The sequence below is a fragment of the Esox lucius genome, chromosome 11, assembly GCF_011004845.1.
Source record: "Esox lucius isolate fEsoLuc1 chromosome 11, fEsoLuc1.pri, whole genome shotgun sequence".
In the NCBI taxonomy this organism is placed as follows: domain Eukaryota; kingdom Metazoa; phylum Chordata; class Actinopteri; order Esociformes; family Esocidae; genus Esox; species Esox lucius.
Genome location: NC_047579.1, coordinates 37,445,526 through 37,469,929, shown reverse-complemented (window position 1 = coordinate 37,469,929; position 24,404 = coordinate 37,445,526). Strand labels below are relative to the sequence as shown.

Genomic DNA, 24,404 nt, shown 5'->3' with positions numbered 1-24,404 from the left:
AGAATTATAAATTCACATTGTGTGTGGGATTGGCAGTTGTGACAGGCGTACATAACTTCACTGAATAAAAAAAGAATAGCCTCTGTGACGTCCTATCTGCAGGAAACAGGTCAGGCTTTGGCAACACAGTTCCCTAATCACAACGCTACATGAGCTGCAAATACATCTCGCTTAGTAAGATAACAGATAAGAACACATCAGCAACTCTATGACAGTCTGACTCCCGCCTTGACTCCACTGTACAATTTCATAGCCAAAAATAACTGAGGATGATAAGAATGACCAACAAGGAAATACAGCATATTGCTAGAAATTAGGATTGTCGAGAGGGTGTCATCCTTGACAGAGGGACAGAGGGATATTGCTGAAAAGTATGGAGGAACACTGGCTACATGTACTGATCAAAGTGATGGGTCTCCTGCTATTTACTCTCGCTCACTACTCTGACACCATAAATCTGAACCTTGTCAACTTCACAGAGTTCTCTGGCCCTGAAGGAAGCTACTTTGGCTTCTCCACAGATTTCTATCAGTTTAGCAACAAAACGTGAGTATTCAAAAATACTACTCAGATTTTATACTGGTAAGCTATGGCTTTACTTCATTAAGCACTTTGTATGTGGCATTTGCAGTTAGATTACAGTAAAGCAGTGGTTCTCAAACATTTCTGGGCTAGAGACCCACATCATGATTAGAAACCAACTTGAGTGAAAAGTGTTTTACAATTACGTTGGCAGAGCCTGGCTGAATAAACAAAAAATTTAGCAGTTTAAATGAGTAATCCTTTGCAATGGAAATAACACAAGCTGATTTTTGGCAATCGTGCTCATTTTGCCATGAGGCAGGGAGGCTTTTTATTTTATTTAAAGCTTGCATTATTTTTACTATACAGTACCAGTTAAAGGTTTGGAGACACTTCAAATATCAAATATCTATGTTGATTGATAAATAGGAAGTCCCCAACTGGTTATTTTAACCCTCAAACCTCTTTTCTGTCCCTCAGCATCAGTGTCGTAGTTGGAGCCCCCAAAGCCAACACAAGTCAGGAAGGGGTGACTGAAGGAGGGGCAGTATACATCTGTCCCTGGTCAAAGACTGGGGGGTCCTGTGCTAGCATAACCTTTGACCCTAAAGGTGAGCCATTATGTGTCGAAAGAAATTCATAATTACCTTTATTTAGTTTTTGTTTTTTTAAGTATTTATTCTGGGTCACATTTACCATCTCTTCCTATTGCAAATATATAGGCGATGAGACATTTCCCCAACCAAACTTGAAGATAAAATCCTCCAAGTCCCACCAGTGGCTAGGAGCTACTGTGAGATCCTCTGGGAACTACATAGTGGTGAGGTTTTCCCCGCAGACAGATGCTCAGTGATCTTCTGCTCTGTTCTACTTTAACTCTTCTCATTAACCAGCCATCATTGGGATGTGAGACTGGAGCATCAGAATACAGTTACTCTGGAATGTATCTGATATCAAAGCTCTGAATCTGTCACCCAACCCCTGCCGCTCCATACTTCCAGAGTATCCCTATTTTTCTCTTTAGATGTTGTTCATTATTATTATTTATAATTCTGCTCCTCTGAATGTTTTCTTTTTTCCATTTTTAATTAGCAACATCTCTGTCTTTCTTCCATCATCTTTATCCCTCTTAATGTCTCTCCCCACCCCCCTCCCTTTCTCTACATATTTATCCTTCCTTCCTCTACACCAGGCCTGCGCTCCTCTGTTCCACTGGAACGTGGTAGACGTGGACGAACGTGACGAAGCCCAGAACACTCCGGTGGGCGGCTGCCTGGTTATGAACACCGTAACGGGGGGAACAGCAGCCTTCTCTCCCTGCCGAGACTTCATGACGGAGAAATCCTATAAGGAAAACAAATACAGTAAGAAATAGTTCCCTATTGGTCAGCCACTCACGCAGACGTGTGTGGGGGGCGTTGCCTAGCTCACCACTGCACATGAGTCCACCACAGGTAACCCTTTAAACCTGCACCCGGGATACAACAATGTCCCTAGCGGGTTAGTGCGCAACCTAAGCCGTTGCTGGCGTGTCACCCCTCATTCACACATAAGCGGTGAAGTCGCTTGCCATTCGACAACGGGAGGCAACTGACATTGTCCCGCCTTTGCTGTTTTGACCAATCAGTTACCTACTATAAGCTGGGGAAATTAACTTATTGCATTCAAGGACCCAACAGTTGGACCCAACGTAAACAAAACAGAGTACATGTCCTCCTGTTCTTGAGCTAGTAAAATTAGCTGTTGCTCTGACATGTTGGTTAGGTCATGGACTATTCAGCATTGCAGTATAGCCTACCTCCTACAAGCTTTCCTATTGGTTTTCTGCTGTGCTCTGATTGGCCGTCTAGCTGCATGTAGCGGGGCGGGAAGCCTTTTTTCAATGGCTAGCAATGGAGCACTTCCACTTTCAAAAACGGCATGCCGCTTATGTGTGAAGGGGGGTCAGGTACTGGCTGCTGTTACCCAGTGGGGTGGTTTACACTTTATTCACCCCAGAGGTGGAGCTTTAATGGGTGCAATGGGTGCGCGGCACCCAGGGCAGCCAATTACATTGGCCCACAAGAAGTTAAGGTTATGGTTGAAAAAAATATAGAAAGCAGAATAAAATTATATTATGATTAATTTGCTACATACTATTTAGTTGACATTGAAGGGATAAAAATCTATATTTTTTATGATTCAAAAATGCTTTTGTATGATGACTATCTGGGAGGAGACCTCGGGATAGGCCTAGGACTAGGTGGAGAGATTATATTTCGACACTGGCCTGGGAACGCCTCGGGATCCCCCAGTCAGAGCTGGCAAATGTGGCTCGGGGTCCCCTGCTGGAGCTGCTGCCCCCGCGACCCGATACGGATAAACGGATGAAGATGAGATGATGACAATCTGTGACCGCGTGGAACCAACGTTTCCAGATGAGCCATTTCCCCCTATAATTGGGCTATTTGTAACGACAAGTGTGCGGTTTTTACGTGGAGTCTGTGGATGATTGGGCCTAAATTGTCAGTGAATCTGGCAACCCTGGGTATAACTTCAGATTTTGTTGGTTCGTTTGCTAAGGATCTGAACAGTGGACAATTAAGTAACAAAACATAAAAATGGAACTTATATCTCTGCAACTCAGAGAAAATAAAATAAATACATGAAATATAATGTGCCCTTGAGAAATATCTTCATTAAATTTGTTGAGCAGCAGAAGCAAGAGAAAATGATATATTTGACCGTGACAACGAGATGCAACTGACCTTGTCCCGCATTAGCTGTTTTGACCAATCAGTTACTTACTTTAAGTAGGGAAAAGTAGCCTATTGCGTTCAAGGAAAAGGGCATAAACAAAAGAGTAGGTTAGGTTATGGACTATTCAGTATTGTAGTATCTACAAGCTTTCATATTGGTTTTCCCTTGTGCTCTGATTGGCTTTCCGCGAAGGAGAAGGGAAAACAATTTGAATATCCTCTATATGCCAAAAAATAAAGGAAAAGTAATTATATTACTGTCCAAAAAACAGGTCAGAAACGTTTTATTGTTTAATGTTTTAATTCATAACTAGGCCACATTCAAATCCCTTTGTTTTTAACTCAAGTAATTAATGATGTCACATCTTTTCAGTTCATAACCTGAAATTACCTGTTCCAAAAAAAGTGCTAACTCAAAGAGTTTGACAAAGTTCTTCTTAGCCTTGCTAATGTTAGCTTAGGGTTCCTGGTAGCTAGCTAGAGAGTTGGTCTAAGTCTTCTTTCGCTTTACCGTTTTCGTAGTGTATGCTGTAGTAGACAAGGGAGTAACCGACTGCTATTATAGTTTCTTACAGTAAGCAAACTTCACTCCTTACAGCATAATTATGCTATATATAATATCATCCAGATAAAATGCGCGTTCACAAAATAAGCCAATGAGGAAAGCCTGCCTCGCAGAAGGTGATTGGCTGGAACGGGATTTGCTGGAAAAGTAGCAGCATGCTCCAAAGATGATAAAATTACATTCCACTGGCACCTAACTGTTTTGTTTTTTTACTGAATAAATCCTATCTAGTGCAGCTTTAACAGAGTTATGTTGGCGCTGGTGTTTAGGGTATCACCCTGATGGGCTTTTGGTGATAGTACTGACTAATTAACATTGACTGACTAATTAATAATTATATTTAAGCCAACCAAATGCCTCTGTGTAATAATGGCTTTGTGTTAAATTAACTTCCTATTGAAAATGCTTATTGATTGTTAATTTTCTATTAACAAATACCTAGATATAATCCACTTGTCATTTATCAATATCTGCGATCAAACTACATTTGAGGAAAAAAAAAAAATATCTATTTCAGCAAATTCATATTTATACCATTCTTTTGTTGGGGTGCAACCAACACATTCCTACGTAGAAAGCTGCTTTTTAAAACAATCAAACACATTTGGAAAACTATTAAACTCATTTTGTATGTAATTATTGCTCATATTTCACAGAAATCTGACGACACCAGGCAGCTACTTTAAAGTTCACAGCTAGCTATTGTTAAATGTCACTAGCTAACTGTGCAAATACCATCTGAAATGTCCCCGTGGGCTTGCTTTGGCCCCAGGTGAGAGCCGGTCCATCGGAGATATGGCCCAGCGAGATGGGAGGCGGCCAGCGAAGACAGAGACAAATGTTAATGTACGACTGGTAATTGGTATTGTAGTCACGGCCATGCCTCATAACTGAGATATTCCTTCTGAAAATACCAGAATAACTGACAACAACTGAGGTGACCTGGTGGTCTTTCTCCTCAGTGTTTTAAAGTCCTCTTGCAGTTTATTTTTTAAAACTGAACAACTGAACACCTGCTGGTCTATTATAGTCAAATCTGCCACATGATGTAATAGGGCTGTGTTTTTCTGCTAATGGAAGTGTAACTTACACGTTATTGTGAGGGAAATAATATCCCAAACAACTTATAAATTGCATATTTCACTGAACTGAGCCTTTAATCTTTTCAGGAGATGACAGGCGATACTGTGAAGTGGGATTTAGCTCAGAGATTACAAAGGTGCCTATACAAATATTTCTAATCAAACTTGTTCTTTTTGTCCACATCATGTTATATTAGCAATTAAATAAATGTATAAAATAATGTCTGTATTTTTTGGCAGAGCAAAGTCTGACATTAAAGGAAACAGACAGTCAATGACAATCCAAATCTAGTTTATAGGGTTTTAAACATCTTTCAGGCAGAATGGATCTGAAACTGCCATGTCTACACATTATACCATATTGAATACAGGTTCTATGATAAAATGTAAAACAGTACTCTGTTGTTCCTGCTGTACTACTCTAGGGAGGAAGACTCCTTGTTGGTGCCCCCGGAGGCTACTTTTTTCAAGGTAACTTATGCCATCTTGTGTTTGGAGTGTGTAAACAAATAGTTATGGTTAAACTACATTGAACGTGACAACAGGGTTGGGCATTGTTTCTAGTTGAACCAGGCTACAGTATGTCAGAATATCTCCAGGAACAGCAGTATCAAATTAATTTAATCTCAGAAATTCCACATTGACAGAAAATATATCTTTCTAATCTATAACGGAAACATGTTTTTGTGAGTTTTTTCTGGAACCGTCATTTCGCCCGACACGTGCCTCCCCTCCATTTGATATCCATTCCATTCAACCACACAATGACAATTATCAGCGGCACACCCGATCAAAAGGCCTTGCCACAGCGTTGGCATGGAGCCATCATTTAGCTTTCATGGAAGTTGTTGTCATTGTCATGACGAACTTCTCTGCTGCAGGTCAGATCATCAGTGCAGCGTTGTCTTCTATTGAGGAAAGCGCCAAGAAACGCTATGCCAAACCTTATGTGGCAGGACTAACCTTCTCCCCTGAGACTGGCGGATATGATCATTACCATGGTAAGAAGGTTATAAGGACGGTTACTCATGACTTCACACTATTCCGAAGCATTCTGTTATGTCCAAGGATTGTTTTTGGTGTTGTTTTGCAATTATATTTTTACTGGATTTTGCCCACCAAAAGACGGAGTGAACAAACACAGGCTTGACAGGTCACGGATATTCCATGATTAGAAACAAGTAGTAACAAGGGTTTCACTTGAAATGCTTGAAGTATTGTTCCAGTGCTCAGTACAGACGAAAGATTGATCTGTTTCACTGGTTCCCCAACAGGGTACTCCGTGGCCATTGGCGAGTTCACTGGAGATTCAGTCCCAGGTGAGAAAGAAAATGTTGCCATAAAAACCTATATTTCACTAGTATTTTAAACCCAGTATGGGTCTGTGCTGACAGTGACAGCTGTACTAAACTTTTAAAAAGCGGTCAAAACATTTTGTCCACCATTTTGGTTTACTAGTCTTAATTTACTTTTTCAGATTTCGTGGTTGGAGTCCCTAATGACCGGGGAACAGCAGGCTCAGTAAGGACATAGCCATGGGAAGTAGGGGTGCCAGGGGTGCAGTTGATTCAGATGGTCCATTTTTCATCTGCGAAACGCGCGTCATTTAATCGGATGGACATGCATCATCTGTCTGTTTGCTATCCATTCAATTGAACCTCGCGAGCAACCACTATCAGCACCCCCCAAGTCATCACAATCAGCGCCTGTCGATCAACCACTATCAGCACCCCCCAATCAACCTGAATCAGCACCCCCCAATCAACCACTATCAGCACCCCCCAATCAACCACTATCAGCACCCCCCAATCAACCACTATCAGCACCCCCCAATCAACCTGAATCAGCACCCCCCAATCAACCTGAATCAGCACCCCCCAATCAACCTGAATCAGCACCCCCCAATCAACCACTATCACCACCCCCAATCAACCTGAATCAGCACCCCCCAATCAACCACTATCAGCCCCCCCAATCAACCTGAATCAGCACCCCCCAATCAACCACTATCAGCACCCCCCAATCAACCACTATGAGCACCCCCCCAATCAACGACTATCAGCAACCCCAATCAACCAGAATCAGCACCCCCCAATCAACCAGAATAAGCGCCCGTCGATCAACCACTATCAGCACCCCCGATCAACCACTATCAGCACCCCTGATCCAAACATCTTCCCACGGCATTGGCACAGAGCCAGCAATTAGCTTCAATTTGCATTTAGTACTCAGGAAACTAATGTTACATTGTTGGTTTTTATCAAGGTCAAAATCTACAACGGAAAATCCAGTGACTATTTGGGCGTAATACACAAATTTTTTGGCTCCCAGGTAAGACTAGAACACAGGTACTATATTTAAGATGTTTAGAGGATTGTGTGTAGAAATTACAGGGCCATCCATACAAACATTATACCTACAAGACTGTAGCTTTTAGATGAAAGCTTCTGTTAAATTAAATATTTTCATTTTTTTTTAAGATTAGTTTTTAAAGATTGTGACTATGAGACTATAGCTAGGAAAATTAAGTCAACAGATATATGGATAGTCCATGCGGAGCCATATATTTAGAATGCTTTTTGCTGATGTACTGATCTATAAACAATGAGTAAAAAGTCCAAATCACATGCATCTTTCACTTTGCAGGTGGCCTCTTACTTTGGGCACAGTGTTGTTGTGACTGACATTAACAATGATGGGTATGTCAAATCTCACTTTACTTTCTTTGGGAGGTGCCCAGTGAATTGTTAAATGTTAATAAACTATCAATCAAATGTATTTATAAAGCTCTTTTTAAATCAGGAGTTGTCACAAAGTGCTTTTGCAAAATAAACTGCCTGAAACCCCAAGAAACAATCAACAACAGTGTTGAAGCACAGTGGCTAGGAAAAAAAACCTAAAAGGGGCCAAAACTGAGGAAGAAACCTAGAAAGGAACTGGGCTCACAGGGGTGACCAGTCCTCTTTTGGTTGTGCCAGATGTCCAGAGTCTATAAAACATAATCCAGATGGGGGGGGGGGGGGGGGGGGGGGTAGCAGAGTGGCAGCTGGAATTGTCAGGTTTTGTTTTGATCTGCAACACTAACAGAAGGACTTTGGACAGGGTCCAAAACCTCATGTCCTCCTAAGGAAAATTTAGTGAGCGCATTCCTTAGATTTACAAGGATTGACAATGGAGAAGAACAGACCTGACTCACCCGGAACAATAATATAGCAGTGTTATATCAAGTGTCCTTGGGGCTGAGACAAGGGTGGGACGACATGATGGAAGTGAAACGATCGTCTTAAGGGCCCTGTACTAAATTAACCTGAACCAAAAAGCCTTGTGTAACAGCTTCCTTAAATTCTATGTGCATATGTATGAAGAGAAGAGGTTAGATCTGGTATCAAGAGTTTCACCCTATCTATTTAAAAAGTACCAGCAAGTCTATTGGCCAAATATCAGCTTCCCTTCCACAATCCAGATTGCCCACCCGTTATATCAGAGAAGTCAGTCCTCTGAACACTATAAGGTACCTAAAATGAGTATTACTTTCAACCATTCTTACTCCCCTGTGTCCACTCCAGACATGACGACATTCTAATCGGGGCGCCCCTTCACATGGAGCGGGTTTCAGGCCAGCAGTGGCAGGAGGTCGGCCAGGTGAGTGTTATTAAGACTCAGCTATTCAATCAAATAGATTTTTCTAAAGCCCTGTTTACATCAGCAGCTGTAAAAATGGGATTTCACAGATGTCCAGCCTAGAAACCCCACAGAGCGAGCAAGAACAAGAAATTGATACATAGTGGCAAGGAAAATCTCCCTCATAGGGTCGGAACCTAGGAAGAAACCTAGAGAGGAGACAAACTCCAATGTCAGGCCAGTCCTCCTCTGCCTGTGTCGGTTGAAGATTATAAGAGTTTATGTCTTTTGGGCCACATTAAGGTAATGTTAAGATGCCCAACATGTCAGTTACTGCAGGTAAGCCGTGTTCAGGTCAGTCGCACAACCCGGTGGACCAGAACAGTGAGTGCAGTGTGGACTGTGGGCAAACACAACTGCATATCGAAGATGTCGTGTTTCCCTTCACTTGTTACTGTGACTGGTCACGCCCTGTACCTTCTACTCCTTTTCCAGGTAAGTGTGTTCCTTCAGAGGGAGCGCTCTGCCTTCCTCCCCAGACCGGACCAGAAGCTGACCGGCTCACAGATGTATGGACGCTTCGGTAGCACTGTGGCCGCCCTCGGCGACCTGGACAAGGATGGCTTTAATGGTGAGGCTCTGATAAACAGGCATCTGCTAGCCCCACAGTATTTTACTGTACTAATTTAGTGTATTATTTTACTGTACTTTACTATACTTTTTCACAGCACTTTGAGCAACTAGATTCCCTCTTTTTTGCATTAAGCATTGCTATCTGTCCCTCTTCATCTCTCTGTTTTTCGTTTTCGATCCCTCCGCCCTCTCTAACCTGTCTCCCCATCTCTCTCACTGTCTCCCTCTGTATCTCTCTGTCTTACCCTCTCGCTCTCTGTTTCTCTGTTTGCGTCTCCTTCTGTCCCAGACATTGCTGTGGGAGCCCCGTCCTCAGGTGTTGATGGAAGGGTGTTTATCTACATGGGGACTGTCGATGGACTGTCTCCCCACTATAGCCAGGTCATTGAGAGTCCTTTCCGGTCCAAAGCCTCGCCAGCACAGTTTGGCTTCACCCTGAGAGGATCCACTGACATTGATGAAAACGGCTACCCAGGTTGGTCTAACGATTCAGTGTCTATCACGATTAATGTTCTATTCTGTCAGTTGGATTTGAACCTGGATTGGACTACATTTGTGCTAATCGTGTGCCATGACCCAAGGGTTTTAAGTTATTGATTCATGCCCAAAAACGTTAAATAATACATCTCTTCACGATATGAGACCTTCTGGCCCAGGAAACCTTACAGCTGCAACAATCTCTACCACTTTTCCCAACAAAGTCCCCACATCTCTTGTCACGCCACAATAAATCAACCTTAAATTGTCAGAAAAGAGGTCATTCCAGTTCTCTTAGCGCTCCGCTAACAGCCTCCCTCACACTTCAACCACAGCTGACTACCCATGGAGATACGGTAAAGCCACTACAAAACAAATTCCATGTTAGTTTAAATCCCAGTCAAAACGCAAATTGCATGTTGTGTTTGTCTACTGTTCCTCTAGAGGCAAAAGCAATGTTTCTCTGAGACACAGAAGTGAAACAAAAAGGTCACATCCTGTGGAGAAGCCAAAATGTGTCGTAGCCTCTGCCACAGGGGAAGTGACTAAGTGGAGATACATTTTGTGCCCCTGGGGCTCTCGCGGAGACTAATGTACCATTCTTAACACAGCAATGCTTTTAAAAACACCCATCATGCAATATCTCTCTTGTCTATCCAGCGATGCTCAGCCGGGTACAATTCAATTATTTTGAGACAAAGTGGTCGCTTTTTTCCTTCAATTGACCTCTTTCCCTGAAAATAGTCCTCTGCAGAATTTGATTGAAGTTGCCGTGATAGGAAAGCAAAGGGTCTGGCAACACAAGGGATTATTTTTGTGACGTAGGCAAAAATGCTGTAGATTGTGATTTTTAAGCAGTTTAAATATCTTGTTTCCTCACAGATCTAATTGTTGGTGCATGGGGAGTCAATAAGATTGCTGTATACAGGTAAAAAAAAATACCTGTAGTTGCATTGGAAAATTGTTTATAATATTTGTTGTTGAAATGTTTCCACAATGAATATTCTGTGAAAATAACATATATTACAATTTGACGTAAAATTGTCGACATAGTAAAAATAATCTCTGTGTGGGATTGAATCAGGGCACAAGCTGTGATAATGGCCAAGACACAACTCTCCCTTGACCCTGACTTCCTAAACCCAGATGTCAAAGAGTGTGAACTCCCATCCACCAGCAAACCTGTGGCTTGGTAAGGATTCTGTATGAATGTAGCAGGGCCAGAGGATTCCTCTCAAACCACAGGGTTTCTCATACATCTGCTGGTGACCCCCACCTGTCTCATCGTGTTGTTGTAGCCTTGAACTAGCTCACCTGAATCAAGCAGTCGAGGGTTTGATAATAGATCACGTCTTACACATGGAAAGGCTGGGGGTTCCCATGCACCAACAACCTTGCCATGCTCAAAATTGCTTAAATCACCTTTCTTTCCCATTCTGACATTCAGTTTGGAGTTCAGGAGATTGTCTTGACCTGGACCACACCCCTAAATGCATTGAAGCAACTGCCATGTGATTGGTTGATTAGATAATTGCATTAATGAGAAATTGAACAGGTGTTCCTAATAATCCTTTAGGTGAGTGTATATTTTGATGCAGTATATACGCAAGCCACAATACTACACTAAATATATTAGATACTGTCTACCTTTGAGTTCTATCTGGGGATCACTTTTTAACTCCTCATTGTATATAAAGTTAGGTCTGGAAATATTTGGACACTGATGCAATTTTCATAATTTTGTCTCTGTACAATGGATTTGAAATGAAACAACCGAGATGCAATTGAAGTACAGCTTTAATTCAATGGGGTGAACAAAACTATCGTATGAAACATTTAGGAATTGCAACCATTGTCGTACACAGTCCCCTTATTTTTTTTCATTTTTAATACTTTGTGCAGAATCCTTTGCAGGCAATGACTGCTTGAAGTCTGGAACGCGTGAACATCACCAAACATTGAGTTTCCATCTTTGTGATGCTTTGCCAGGCCTTTACTGCAGCTGTCTTCAGTTGTTGTTAGTTCGTGGGTCTTTTTGCCTTTTGTTTACAGCAAGTGAAATGCATGCTCAGTCGGGTTGAGATCAGATGATTGACTTGGCCATTGCAGAATATTCCCCTTCTTTGCCTAAAACTCGTGGGTTGCTTTCACAGTATATTTTGGGTCATTGTCAATCCAGTCAACTTCGCTGAATTTGGCTGAATCTGAGCTGACAATATATTCCTGTACACTTCAGAATTCATCCGGCTGCTTCTGTCTTCTGTCACATCATCAATAAACACTAGTTACCCAGTGCCATTGGAAGCCATGCCTGGGCTTGCCATCACACTGCCTCCACCGTGTTTTACAGATGATGTGGTATGCTTTGGATCATGAGCCGTTCCAAGCCTTCTCCGTACTTTTTTCTTCCCATCATTCTGGTACAGGTTGATCTTAGTTTCATGTGTCCTAAGAATGCTGTTCTAGAACCGGGCTGGCTTTTTTTGGTAAAGTCTGGTCTGGCCTTTCTATTCTTGAGGCTTATGAATGTTTTGCATCTTGTGGGGAACCCTCTGTATTTGCTCTTGTTAAGTCTTCTCTTTTTGGTAGAGTTGGATAAGGATTTGCCTACCTCCTGGAGAGTGTAATTCACTTGGCTGGATGTTGTGACAGGGTTTTTCTTTGCCATGTAAAGGATCCTGCAATCATTCACCCCTTCCATGGGATGTCCAGGCCTTTGTGTTGGAAAGCTCACCAGTGTGTTCTTTCTTTCTCAGAATGTACCAAACTGTTGATTTGCCCACTCCTAATGTTCCTGCTATCTCTCTGATTAATCAACTCCAGACCATGTACCTGCTTAATTGATGAAGAAATAAAAAAGAAATAGCCCACACCTGTCCATGAAACAGCTTTTGAGTCAATTTTCCTATAACTTTCGGTCCCTTGAAAAAGAGGGGGCTACATATTAAAGATCTGTTTTTCCTAAACCCATCCTCCAATTTGGACGTGAATACCCTCAAATTAAAGCTGAGAGACTGCACTTTAAGCCCATATTCATTATTTAACTGTAACTTGAATATATTTTGATTAACAGCCAAAATAACAGAACTTGTGTCAGTATCCAATTACCTCCGGACCTAAAGGTATTTTATTAAAATATGTGATGGGTTATATGAGAGGATATCTCTTGGGTTTCTCTATCAGACGCTTCTTCAGAAACATCCATCATATCTTACATCACTCACTGAAATTCAAACAATAAATTTTTACACAAAAACAGAAAACGTTAATACTGTATTCACCAAGGGTAGCCCCTGAACTTGGTGAAATTGCCTCTACTTATCGCAACACTTTGTAGTGGAATAACCTCTGAAAGCAGTTTTTACAGGAATGTCCGTTATGCATTTAGAACATCACCATTTGACTACAAGGAAAATGTGTCTGAGTTGGGATTCATTCAGAACTTTTATTACATTAATGCATTTTTTATTATGTGTTTCATGTACAGAACATTATTTTAACATAACTTTAAACATTAAATACAGGTTCAATCAAAAACCAAAAAAACATCTGTTAATTCACATTGGCATTCAGGCTGATTTGGTGTTTCTCTGTTTGTCTGTCACTCTCTCTGTCACTCCCTCTCTCTCTTTACTATTGCAGTTTTACAGTCATGATGTGCATTAGTGTGTCTGGCCACCGTATTCCCGAGGAGATTGGTATTGTACACTTATTGAAGTCTGAACTGTCCCCTATCCCATTAAATTAGGTCATGACTAGACTTAAAAATGTAATGGAGTGTGTTAAACATCCCCTCTGTAGTTCTGGATGCAGAGCTTCAGCTGGACAAGATGAAACAGCCAACGGCCAGAAGAGCCCTGTTGCTGCAGACCAATCAGCCACAAGAGCGTTTCCAGCTGACCATTCAGAGAGAAGAGGGAGTGGTTTGCTCAAACCAAACTGCTTACCTACTGGTGAGTTACTTGTGTTCCGTTTTGTCCCATTGGCCTGTGCATGGTTTATGAAGTATTAATATGGTCAGGGTTCTATGTTTGGACTTAAAGCAGCATATCAGCAGTGTTCCTGTTGGCTGCTTCCCCCTAGTGGCCATTCATTGATATTTCACTGCAACTGATTACAATCACAGTAATTATACTTTCCTTAATTGCACAAAAAACATATTTCTCTCAGGTGAAAACAATGGATTAGGGCCTTATACTAACTGGAGCTCAGTAAAATATTTCAAATAGGCTTATGTTGTGTTTAAAAAAAAGAAATTCAGTGTACAGTATTAGCCTAACAGAAATGTTGTCTAAGCTGTCATTGTAGACAGCAACTGACAATGCTAAAATGGGAGCTAATTGATACTGTCTTAAAATGTTTCACTAAACTGTCATAGAACTTTAAATATGTTGAAATTGAATTGAAGGTCATTATTGACTATGCCTCCTTTCTTGGTGGCAGCATGAAACAGAGTTCAAGGACAAGCTGAGCCCCATGTTCATCTCCTTGAACTACGACCTGTCCAATTCCAATTCCCAGGAGGCAGTGCTACATGGCCAGAGAGCCACGGCTGTACAGGTAACCTTATAAATCACAAATTGCATTCAAATGTGTCAATTATACTGTTTTATTGTACAGAAATGACCATGTATTTGGGAATGTGTTTACTATTCAGTAATATGCTTGTAAATTAATTTGGATAAGAAAATTAGTACGTCCCTGTAAATGTCTGTACACGTTTAGTTTCCTTGTGTGTAAGTTGCATATTTATGTGTTTTGAAGACCAGGATAATTCTGGACTGCGGAGAGGACAACATCTGTGTCCCTGACCTGAGATTGACTGCTGAAGCGTGAGTGTCCAACTCCCCCGAGGTCCGTTGCCTCCTCACATGTCACTCAATCAAAGTGTTATCCGACCGGTCACCAGCGTCACTTAGGTTTTTCAAGACTTTGACAGAGTGTGATCTCACGGGACGAGCGTGGGGGAAAGTCGTGTTTTATTCCTTACGGGACTCGCGCCTGTGCATTAGAACACAAAAAAACAGACGACTAATGTGCACTAAAAACAAAGAACATCATTTCAAAGCTGTGAATGACCCTCTTTTAAAGAACAATTGCCTGACCTTCCCCTTTACCTCAAGGGGTACGGAACGCCTGCTGATAGGGGATGACCATCCTGCCCTGCTGGTCGTCGTCGCGGAGAACCGAGGAGAGGGCGCCTACGAGGCCGAGCTGGAGATACGCCTGCCAGCCAAAACACACTATCAAAGTATGGTGGTGGACAAAGAGGTGACTGCCACGCCAACTTCTAATACTCCTTTATTTTGTTCCTACAAGGACCCCCCTGAATGTTTCCTTCAGATAATCTGACAAAACACTTTGCAATTTAAAACACTTCCGCTGTCAAGGAACGAATACACCCTGGGTCAAAAATGCACTTATTTGTTGTCTGACTTTGCCAGGGCTTCAGCCGGCTGATCTGTGCTCAGAAGAAGGACAACCAGACGATGGTGGTGGTTTGTGAGCTGGGGAACCCCATGAAACAAGGCCAGAAGGTAACCATCACAAGCGGTAATATTAGGCCTCGTGTGGTAACTGCTAACCATGTAAAGAGTGAGGGGAGTGGTGTGTAATTCACCAACATCACCCATGTGTCTGCTCAGCTTCAATATCAACATCGTGTCACAGTGTGCTGGGGGTTCCTGTGAGCATGCTGGGGCGGCACCCGGTCCGTCTGTCCCTCGAACAGTTCGAACACTTTGACACAAACAATGTGAGCGTGTGTCGCCAGTGGCACCGTCGGCCCGGCAGTGTGGATGTCACGGTAAAGCATTGTGCTCTCCCTCTGTCATAGCTTCAGGCTGGTCTGTTCTTCAGTGTGGGCAATCTGGAGGAGGTGGAAAGCCACGTGACCTTCACGCTGCAGATGAAAAGGCGAGAACCGCACACCGTCCCTCCTTGTGATTTTAATGGACTACATGCCCCCATGCAGACATGGGCAGTATTTCTGTTACATGTTTTTGAATTGTGTTTTATTTCTTTTGAATGTTCTATTTCACTGTCTATTTTGTAACGGGATAATTTAGGGGGCTTTATGTTGTATTTTTAAAAGTATTAGAAGAGTAACATCTTTAGGGGGTGGGGCTGATTTGAATGATATAACACAAAGGGCATTGCAAACAGTCATTTTTACCTTCACGCCATATAGTCTGTTAATGTAGAAACCACATATTACCATCTAAACAAGCATCAGGGTTAAACCTAAACCTAACCTTAGAAATAGGGCTGAAGGGAGTAAGGCAAAATAAGTGGAAAGCACCAGTTAGAACACTGTAAGAGGTTAACAGTGTAACATTACCCTAATTCTCTGTACTAAATTGTTTGCTTATTAATTCAGTGGTCTGAATTTTAGACAAGATGTCCGCCGACGGTTACATTCGTTCTAATGAGGCTGTTCAATCACTTTCCTCCTTTTATTGTATTCAGCAAGAACAGCCAGAACCCTGACAGCAACGCCGTCCACCTGAGGTTTAAAGTCAGTGCAGCAGCAGCCCTGGAGATGCGCGGGTGGGCGTGCTTCTTTTTCATTTTCAACCAGCTGTTCTCTGAGATGTGAACTGTCCTGCTGAGGCCTGCTACGGAAATGAGCATCCCTACTGCAGAGACTACGCAACAATTCAGTGCTGCCTTGCTTGGCTGTAGTAGCAGACGGAATTGGAAATATCCAATAGAGAATGGTGATGTTGGGCAGTTGTCGAACTCATTAAAATGTGTCACAGTCCAGAAAATAATGCTTATTTTAAAATAAGTAAAACATTATTGAATTGAGCAAAAACAAAAAGATCCAAAAAGACAAGCTACAGAGTCTAGTTCAGACACACCTTGACAGGTAAATCATTAAATTTAAATGATTTTATTTATTTTTAAAAAGCAAGAAAACAAAACATCAGGCTTGTTCAGACTTCATCCACGGAACCGTCACTGAAGTAATTGGCTGAAGTTGTTGGCTTTCCCAGCACACTGTGGTGTAGTTAACAGGTATCACCAGGCGTATTTACGCAGAAAAACACAAGGTGTAAATGAAGTTTCTGGACGTTGCCTTTAGCAAAACTGAAAGAGTCCATTAAAGACACAAGTAAATCGGTTATTTCCTGGATCTGCTGTCATGCATGACAACAACCCCAAGTCCTGGCAAAAATGCACAAACAGATTGGTAACCAGGCTAGTGTCGGTTGAACTGTCCTAAGGATCTGGTCTGTCCTCATAGCCTGTGGTTTTTTGGACAGGGGCTCCTCTCCACCAGAGTGTGTCTTGCCCATTGCCAAGTGGGAGCAGAAGGAGCAGCCTGCTGATCTGGAGGAAGTCGGACCACTGGTGGAACATGTTTATGAGGTGACCTTTTGGTTAAATTTGAAACCCAAAGCATTCTGGGACAGAATGTGTTCTGTTTTGTGTGTTCTGTTCAGTAATATAAGGAAATATGTAACATATTTTTTTTAAAGCCCACCAGCCCACAAGGTTATTTTATTGCATATGACGGGAACTTCTAAGAAAGATATAAAATGTATCTTGCCCCACCAGGGAATCCAATCAATCTGAAGTCAGGTGTTTTACAAATGTGTGTTTCGTGTTTTGCGTGTGACCCAACAAGCTGAGGAACTTGGGTCCAAGCCCAGTCAACGCCAGAGTGGAGGTGGATTTCCCCACGCGTAATCACGGAGACTTCATGCTCTACGTGTTTGCCAATGCCTCTGAGGACTTCCTCACCTGTTACACCGACTCCCCAGACATTGATCCGTACCAGGTGAAAGCGGCGGCCATCTTGCAGTTCGGCAATCTACAAGAAAATATCCTGTGGTCATGGGATCCTATAGTCACTTTGAGTCTATTTGAATTATTTAAATTGGAGAGCTAATGTAAGACTTGATCAGTCAGTTCTGCTTCAAAGTTAAACTAAGTGTTACCCTGGCCCGTACTTCATTATGGTGTCATTGTAGGCATAGAAAAACATGCTACTCTTACCTTTTGGCAGCTGTCTAGGAATAACACGGACGCTATGCTCTACAAAATCAAGTGGAACGAGACGACTCGTCCGGAACCTCAGCGCAAGCAGACCATCCACGTGGTAAACTGGGACGCAATGCAATCATGTTCAGAGACGCAAGGGGAATGTGATTGATATGTGCCAGAAGAGGGGGTCTGTACAACAATATGTTGTGAAATGTCGATGTGCTTCGTTGCGTCCCTCAAAAGGAGGTTTAGATGTTCCGCGGATGGGACATTGTTGACTCTGTGCTCCATCGTCTACCTTCTCCACAGAACTGCACCAGTGGAGACGTCTGTGTGAGGTTCGTGTGTGAGGCAGCAGGACTGGAGAGGGGCTGGAGCGCTGTTGTCAAGGTGATGTCCCGACTGTGGGTGCAGACCTTCCTGGAGGTAAATCATAGATGGGAGATAGATAATAGTGGGGAGGGGGAGAGAGAGTGATGGATAAAGCTGGAGTGAAATGTAGTCAGAATCAGCAAAGATTTATTGCCAAGAAAGTTTCACAACAAACAAGAAATTTGTTCTGGCAGTTGGTGCAACAATTTACAAAATTAATAAGGGAAATAAAAAACCAATCAGAACAGTGAACTGAGCATAAAAATAGGTCATGTGCATTATTAAATTACTAAAAATAACTAAAGAGTATGTAAGGAGCAAGATTTTATCCAGTTGAGGGTTTTGTGTGTATGTGGGAGGGTTATAGATTTGTCTCGTAGAGGGTTGTGTGTGTATGTGAGGAGAGGGTTATAGATTTGTCTTGTTGAGGGTTGTGTGTGTATGTGAGGAGAGGGTTATAGATTTGTCTTGTTGAGGGTTGTGTGTGTATGTGAGGAGAGGGTTATAGATTTGTCTTGTTGAGGGTTGTGTGTGTATGTGAGGAGAGGGTTATAGATTTGTCCGTTGAGGGTTGTGTGTGTATGTGAGGAGAGGGTTATAGATTTGTCCGTTGAGGGTTGTGTGTGTATGTGAGGAGAGGGTTATAGATTTGTCTGTTGAGGGTTGTGTGTGTATGTTGGGAGAGGGTTATATATTGGTCCAGTTGAGGGTTGTGTGTGTATGTGAGGAGAGGGTTATAGTTTTGTCTGTTGAGGAGGGTTATAGATTTGTCTGTTGAGGGTTGAGTGTGTAGTCGAACAAAGACACCACCTCTTCAACATCCGTTATACCCTGATGCCTGGTGTGTAGGTTAAAAAGACAGGCGACACAAGACCGGGCTGCATTAACCTGAGATTCCACCGTGTTTGCCAGTCTCCCTTTGACATTTCTCTATACCATTGTGACCCTACGTACGTGTCCTCCTCAGAGGCCCTACGAGAACTACGTGCTCCAGTCCACCGCCCGTTACCAGGTCACTGACATGCCCTCAAAGATCCAGCCTGAAGAGCTGCCGAGTGGATGGGCAGAGGTACGCTGTGTTGCAGAAGTGTAACGTTGGTGTACGCTGGATGGGTAGCGGAGACAACATTCATTGTGTGTGTGTGTGTGTGTGTAGACCCAGACAAGTGTGGTATGGAGGGCTCCTGATGGGGAGAAGGAGGTGCCAGTGTGGTGGATCATCGTGTCCGTGGTCTCTGGCCTCTTCCTCCTCGGTCTGCTCAGCTTCATCTTCTGGAAGGTACTGTACTGACACAGTCTCAACAGCAGGTGGTGCTAGCCCCTTCATTTTCTTTTTAAGATTACTTTGCGCCACGGACTAGGCCATAAAACTATGTAATGTAACTCATCCACCTACCCCCCATTGATCAGCACACTTTCCAACATAGTTTTTCTGCATAGAAACAATGGAAATTTGTGGGAATTCAAGGAAACGTTTTCTTTAATGGCACAAATCAGAATTAAGGAGCAACTTTTGTAAATGTGTGATTATTTTACAGATGGGCTTCTTCAAGCGCAACCGTCCGCCGTGTGACGACGATGATGATGAGGCAGGACAGCTAGCCGGGACTGGGCAGTCAGAATATGCAGAGATGCCCACGGACACGGACAACAAAAAAACATAAACCGTTGTGGTTTCGCCCTGGGAGACCTATTTTGTGTAGATGTAGAAAGCCCTGGCGTTAGAGCAGCCGGCCAGTGACTGAAAGGTGGCTGATTTGAATATTTGAGATAGCAAGTTGATCAAAGTGCCCTTAAAAAGAAGATTGAACCATTGCTTATGTATGTTCTGTAAATGTAGATTTCTTTGATTCAACAATTATTTCTACACTTTTTTGTTAAACTGTATCGCCTATCAGCAAAAAATAAATAAAATACTTGATAGAAAAGTTGAATTTTTTGGAAAAATCATTAGTAAACTTAAGCTGCTACACTTTGATTTACAATAAACCCGTAATATTCTAAACGTCTTCATTGTGACACTGGCTTGGTACATTTACTGCCCCATTTCCTCACTAAAGTTATAGAGGAAAACGAAGTCCTTTTGAAGCCATGATGGCATGGAAATGTTCACAGAGAGGATATCCTTGTTAGTGTGATGGCATCGCTTTGCTCACCAAAGGGGCATTGTGTTGGAGAGACCAGCATGACCTACGGAGTGCAGAGCCAGTTTCCTGTTTTTGTGAAAGAGAAAGAGTAGATCCCAATGTCAAGAAAACCCAGACGAAAGCAATCTTGCTTTTATACTTGGTGACAGATATAACACCTTTCCCAGAGACATCACACAGAGTACAGCAAAAATGTAATTATTACCTCTCATTGGCTACCTCTCACAAATTCTTTGATTGGCAGTTAGACTTTTGTATAAGCAAATCCTTGAAATTGGGTATTTGTGAGATTGCAGATATGCAATATGTTTTATATGTTCGACTTTGACTGTAATCACATTGTAGTTGGACTGCCCTTGAGATGCATGAGGGGACCCCATTTATGAAAACAGTCGACGTGTGTACCAGCAAGGGGCGCTCGCAACCACCTACAGAGAAGAGCAAGCGCGTCCCCTCCCACCGTAGGACAATGGAATTGTGAAGCCACTCCGTAGAGCGATCCAACCAAGGGAGTGGGCATCCGAGGCAACGCGACGAGCGAGCAGTCAATGCCAACCTCAAAAGCAACATGGATGAATGGTCACCTAAGTGGAATTTGTAATGTCGCAGTAAGAATGCCACCGCCGCACATATTTCGTCCGTTACTTGTTGTTTTTCTCGGCAGTCTTTGGGACGGACTTGCTAAATCAATTGCAGACCAGGGAGCACTTGGTGAGTACTTCGCAAAGATATGGCAAGATTCGAGTTTGGAGGGGAAAGTCTGTGGTTGTGAATAAGATACACTGCTACTGCTAACGCACTGGGTATTATTTGTGCTGCTTGTTGGTGTTGTGAGTGAGTTATGTAATATTCGCCTTTATACCGATATAATAGGCTACGCACTAACGGATACGATGCATGCCCCAATGTTCTTAGCATTTGAGAATGGGATGGGGCTTCAGTTTTGAAACAAAGGATCAACTGCAGACCCCTCCCCTTCTGTAGGTTAAATCTGTAGGTCAATCTAATTCAACGATATTCTATATAGAGCATATCAAAACCAGGAGCATTAATCCGTTTATTATATGCTGTCTGAGCTGTGCGATTATGATGCGGTGCCTGCTGAGTTCACAAACTTCTGTCCCAGTCGACATTGCCCAGGCCGTTAACTTTATGCAACTCTAAACTTAGCAGGATCTCTTAATAGGTTAATTATTCAATGTAAATTCAATGTAACTGATGTCCAAGATTTTCCAGTACACAGTATTATCAAGTACACAGTATGTTTACAACAGTGTTACAGGGTTCCCAGGACTTTAAACACGTTCATTTTAACGTAGGCCCATGCAATGATATTTCATAGACTTACTGCTCTATGGATATGGACCCTGTATGTTTACACTCAGCTATCAGTAGGAGCTGATAGGAAGCTGGGTATGCCTCCTCTCAGCTACATCTTGTCTATCTTTTTTGTAAGGTGTTGGTGCTTCAGCCTCACAGCCTATTGCTGTCTTTAACCTAGTCTAAGCATAATGTTTTCAACATGCTGTACTTCCTTAGAAGAGGCCTTTTTTAAATAACCATGCATGCTTTTAAGAAGTTGTCTCCTTGGATCTGAGTTGTTTCCCTCCAAAAAAATACTATTTTTGGATGTGTATTAAGGAGGCGTTTGCCAGGGTAGGAAGCGCTTACATTCCAAATTCCATGTACTTTTGTCTTTTTAACCTCTCTCAACATTATATGAATAATATATTAATAAAAGTTTTACGGACTCACTGAGCTGTTTGTCAACAGTCTAGTTTCAGAGTACGGTAAAACATTTGATGTATTTTTCTAAATAGGTAAACACTTTCAAAGTCACTAATATTTTAATTTCAAAACTTTTTTAAAGGCTCTATATTGTTTTACCATGGGTTGAAAAGATTGAACATCCCACTCGAGGTGTAAATGTTGAGTGATTTGTGTGAAGATGCCGCCAGACTCCACTTTCACCCCATATTGATTTGCCTGACTGTTTAGTTTTATTACTACGTCATAGACCTCATGACCTCAATCTCTCTCCAGTACAGGTCTCTTTGAAGCAAAGAGGGAGCTTGGATTGGAAACTAAGCCGAGCCGCCGAAAGATTTTGGCGCTTGTGGACAGAGCCAAGGAAAGCTTTGGCTGACTGTTAAAAAGCTTGAGTGTTTTTCTTTTATCAACGTAGAAATTATTTTTATTTTAACGGCTCAGTGTCTTGCAAGTGTTGTGTTCTTTTGGTCCAGTTGCTATTCAAGAATTGGATGAAAAACACCAGAGTCTAGCCCCTTTAAATTCTACGATAACCAATTAAATGCTTCATATACAAAGAAAAAAATCTAATAATTTCAGAGACATCTAAAGGATAATGCTTTGGACATGTTTGAATTGTCCCAGTCAGGGTTGTCAGCTCCTCTCCAAGAGGCATTTTTAGGTACGGTTTTATTTTGGGTGTGTCCCACATGTCTCTCTATTCCCAACATAGCACACTACCTTTGACTACAGTCCCTGCAGACCCTGGTCAAAATGAGGGCCCTTTCTAGTGGTGTCATTTGGTTAGCAGACAGCTGCTGTTCAAACTCTGCCGCATCTGTGATCAAGACGTGCATATTCATGATTTACTGTTGAAATGAACTGAGAAGGGATTGATCTCAGCTGTAGGGGTGTTGTTTATTGAATGAACGACATGATCATCCAGTCTAATCGCACATTATTATCTGTAGGCTCAACGTCCCCAGAGTGGAGGGTTGTGCTGGCAAACAAGTCTACCGTGTATTGAACGGCTCAGTATGAAAATGGGTCAAAGTATTTTCTAACTAAATAGATCTTGAACATGGTGAATCTGACAGAGTAACTTGATGGAAATTGGCAAAAACCTCTGACTTCAGTATTGTTTCCTGGCCGGCTTAGTCTGTAACCCTAAAATCAATGTCCTTTTTCTGTAAAGTTCATCTATTCATTTCACAAGAGCCGGGAGCTTTTATTCATGGCTGAATAAACCCTCACAGTAACATAAGCTTGGTGGTCTCCGGCCACTCCTTCCCATAACAACAGAGATATCTGTACACCCATCGATTCAGGTACGACACAGCTTGTTTGGATTTCTACACGCCTGCCGTTCATTGCCTGCTGCTTATCGTCTGAGGTTGAAAAACAAAACTGGGATTTCTGTAAAAGCATCAGCTGTGTATGCTGACAGTGTTCCGGTGTGCACATTGCCCAGAGAAACAACCTAAGCATGACCAATGTATGTTGTTCCTGGCTCTGGCCTCCGTGTGATGAACACCTGAGTGTGCTAATTGAGCTGACACCCTGAGCAGCCAGGCCCAGTGTTTGGACACTAGCCCACTGAGGTGGGGCAGATAGGAGTCTGATGCATATGTCCAGGCTTTGTGTCCTCTAAACCCACATCTCTCCCTCCCTCTGGATCCCCCATCTTTCTCGCGATTCGCCACAGGCTGGGTGAACAATGCAGATTAGGAGACATTTCTGTTTCTGAACTAGATTCATTAGTCCATCCCGGGACATGACACGTTTCTGTCACAAACACCTGGACGTCTTTTGTCCATCCCGGGTTTGCTGGAAGGGCTGTTGCTCTTTAGTTACACTTCGTGGCTTGTCCGGTCTATACACTGCTGCACTTTTAACCTGTATGTTTTGTGTTTTATCTTTTCTTGCCTCCATCATTTGTATACATATATAGAGACGGGTGACAAATTGTAGGGAAAACCTGTATAAATAAGTGGAGGAACATAATGAATGAAGGTGCTTCCATACAGGTGTACTGCATGAGACAATTAAGCAGTTACATGATCATATCATGCCCTGTGGCAGGTATAAAAATGCTGACTGGCCCAGTTGACCTCATTTTTGGATCAAGATTAGATTAAATCGTAGTGACTTTATTGGGTCTCTTGCAGGATGACAATGCCTCTATTCACAGGACACAAGGGGTCACTTAATGGTTTGATGAGTATGAAAATTATGACCTTCGCAGTCACCAAATCTCAACCCAGTTGAGCATATAAGAGATTTTTGATGACGTGTAAGACAGCTCTCTCCACCACCATCATCAAAACTCCAAATGAGGGAATTTCTTTTGGAAGAATGATGTTCCATCCCTCTAGCAGATTTCCAAGAGACCCCGTAGAGTCGATATCAAGGCACCTTGAAGCTGTTTTGGCTTACTGAGACACTTTATGTTGGCTTTTCCTTTAATTTGCATTAGAATAAGATAGAGTAGATCCAGTGGGAGAGG

At 42.4% G+C, this 24,404-nt stretch overlaps 2 protein-coding genes across 3 annotated transcripts in view; both read left to right on the top strand.

Annotated features, from left to right (window-relative positions):
• The first annotated feature begins 187 nt into the window (after window positions 1-187).
• Window positions 188-19,929, top strand: itga2b (integrin, alpha 2b). 2 transcript variants are annotated; one of them, XM_013135931.4, is made up of 31 exons: window positions 188-546; window positions 1,003-1,133; window positions 1,245-1,342; window positions 1,715-1,886; window positions 4,995-5,044; window positions 5,333-5,378; window positions 5,789-5,908; window positions 6,182-6,226; window positions 6,385-6,428; window positions 7,173-7,238; window positions 7,554-7,606; window positions 8,474-8,549; window positions 9,024-9,159; window positions 9,451-9,636; window positions 10,521-10,566; window positions 10,723-10,830; window positions 13,281-13,336; window positions 13,440-13,591; window positions 14,082-14,198; window positions 14,403-14,470; window positions 14,762-14,909; window positions 15,083-15,175; window positions 15,475-15,554; window positions 16,107-16,187; window positions 16,907-17,012; window positions 17,272-17,424; window positions 17,653-17,745; window positions 17,940-18,056; window positions 18,970-19,071; window positions 19,159-19,281; window positions 19,541-19,929. In XM_013135931.4, exons 1-31 carry the CDS (start codon window positions 374-376, stop codon window positions 19,664-19,666), a joined length of 3,165 nt encoding a protein of 1,054 aa, XP_012991385.1. In that variant the 5' UTR covers window positions 188-373; the 3' UTR covers window positions 19,667-19,929. The 2 variants fall into 2 exon arrangements, with proteins under 2 accessions (XP_012991385.1, XP_012991386.1); XM_013135932.4 differs by lacking the exon at window positions 7,173-7,238.
• A 644-nt stretch (window positions 19,930-20,573) lies between these two features.
• The window catches only part of fam171a2a (family with sequence similarity 171 member A2a), a 54,248-nt gene continuing 50,417 nt past the window's right edge, over window positions 20,574-24,404 (top strand). Inside the window, exon 1 of the mRNA XM_010892509.5 lies at window positions 20,574-20,860. Within this exon, the coding sequence (XP_010890811.1) occupies window positions 20,698-20,860 (163 nt within the window). The 5' untranslated portion in view covers window positions 20,574-20,697. The remainder of the gene's footprint in view (window positions 20,861-24,404) is intronic.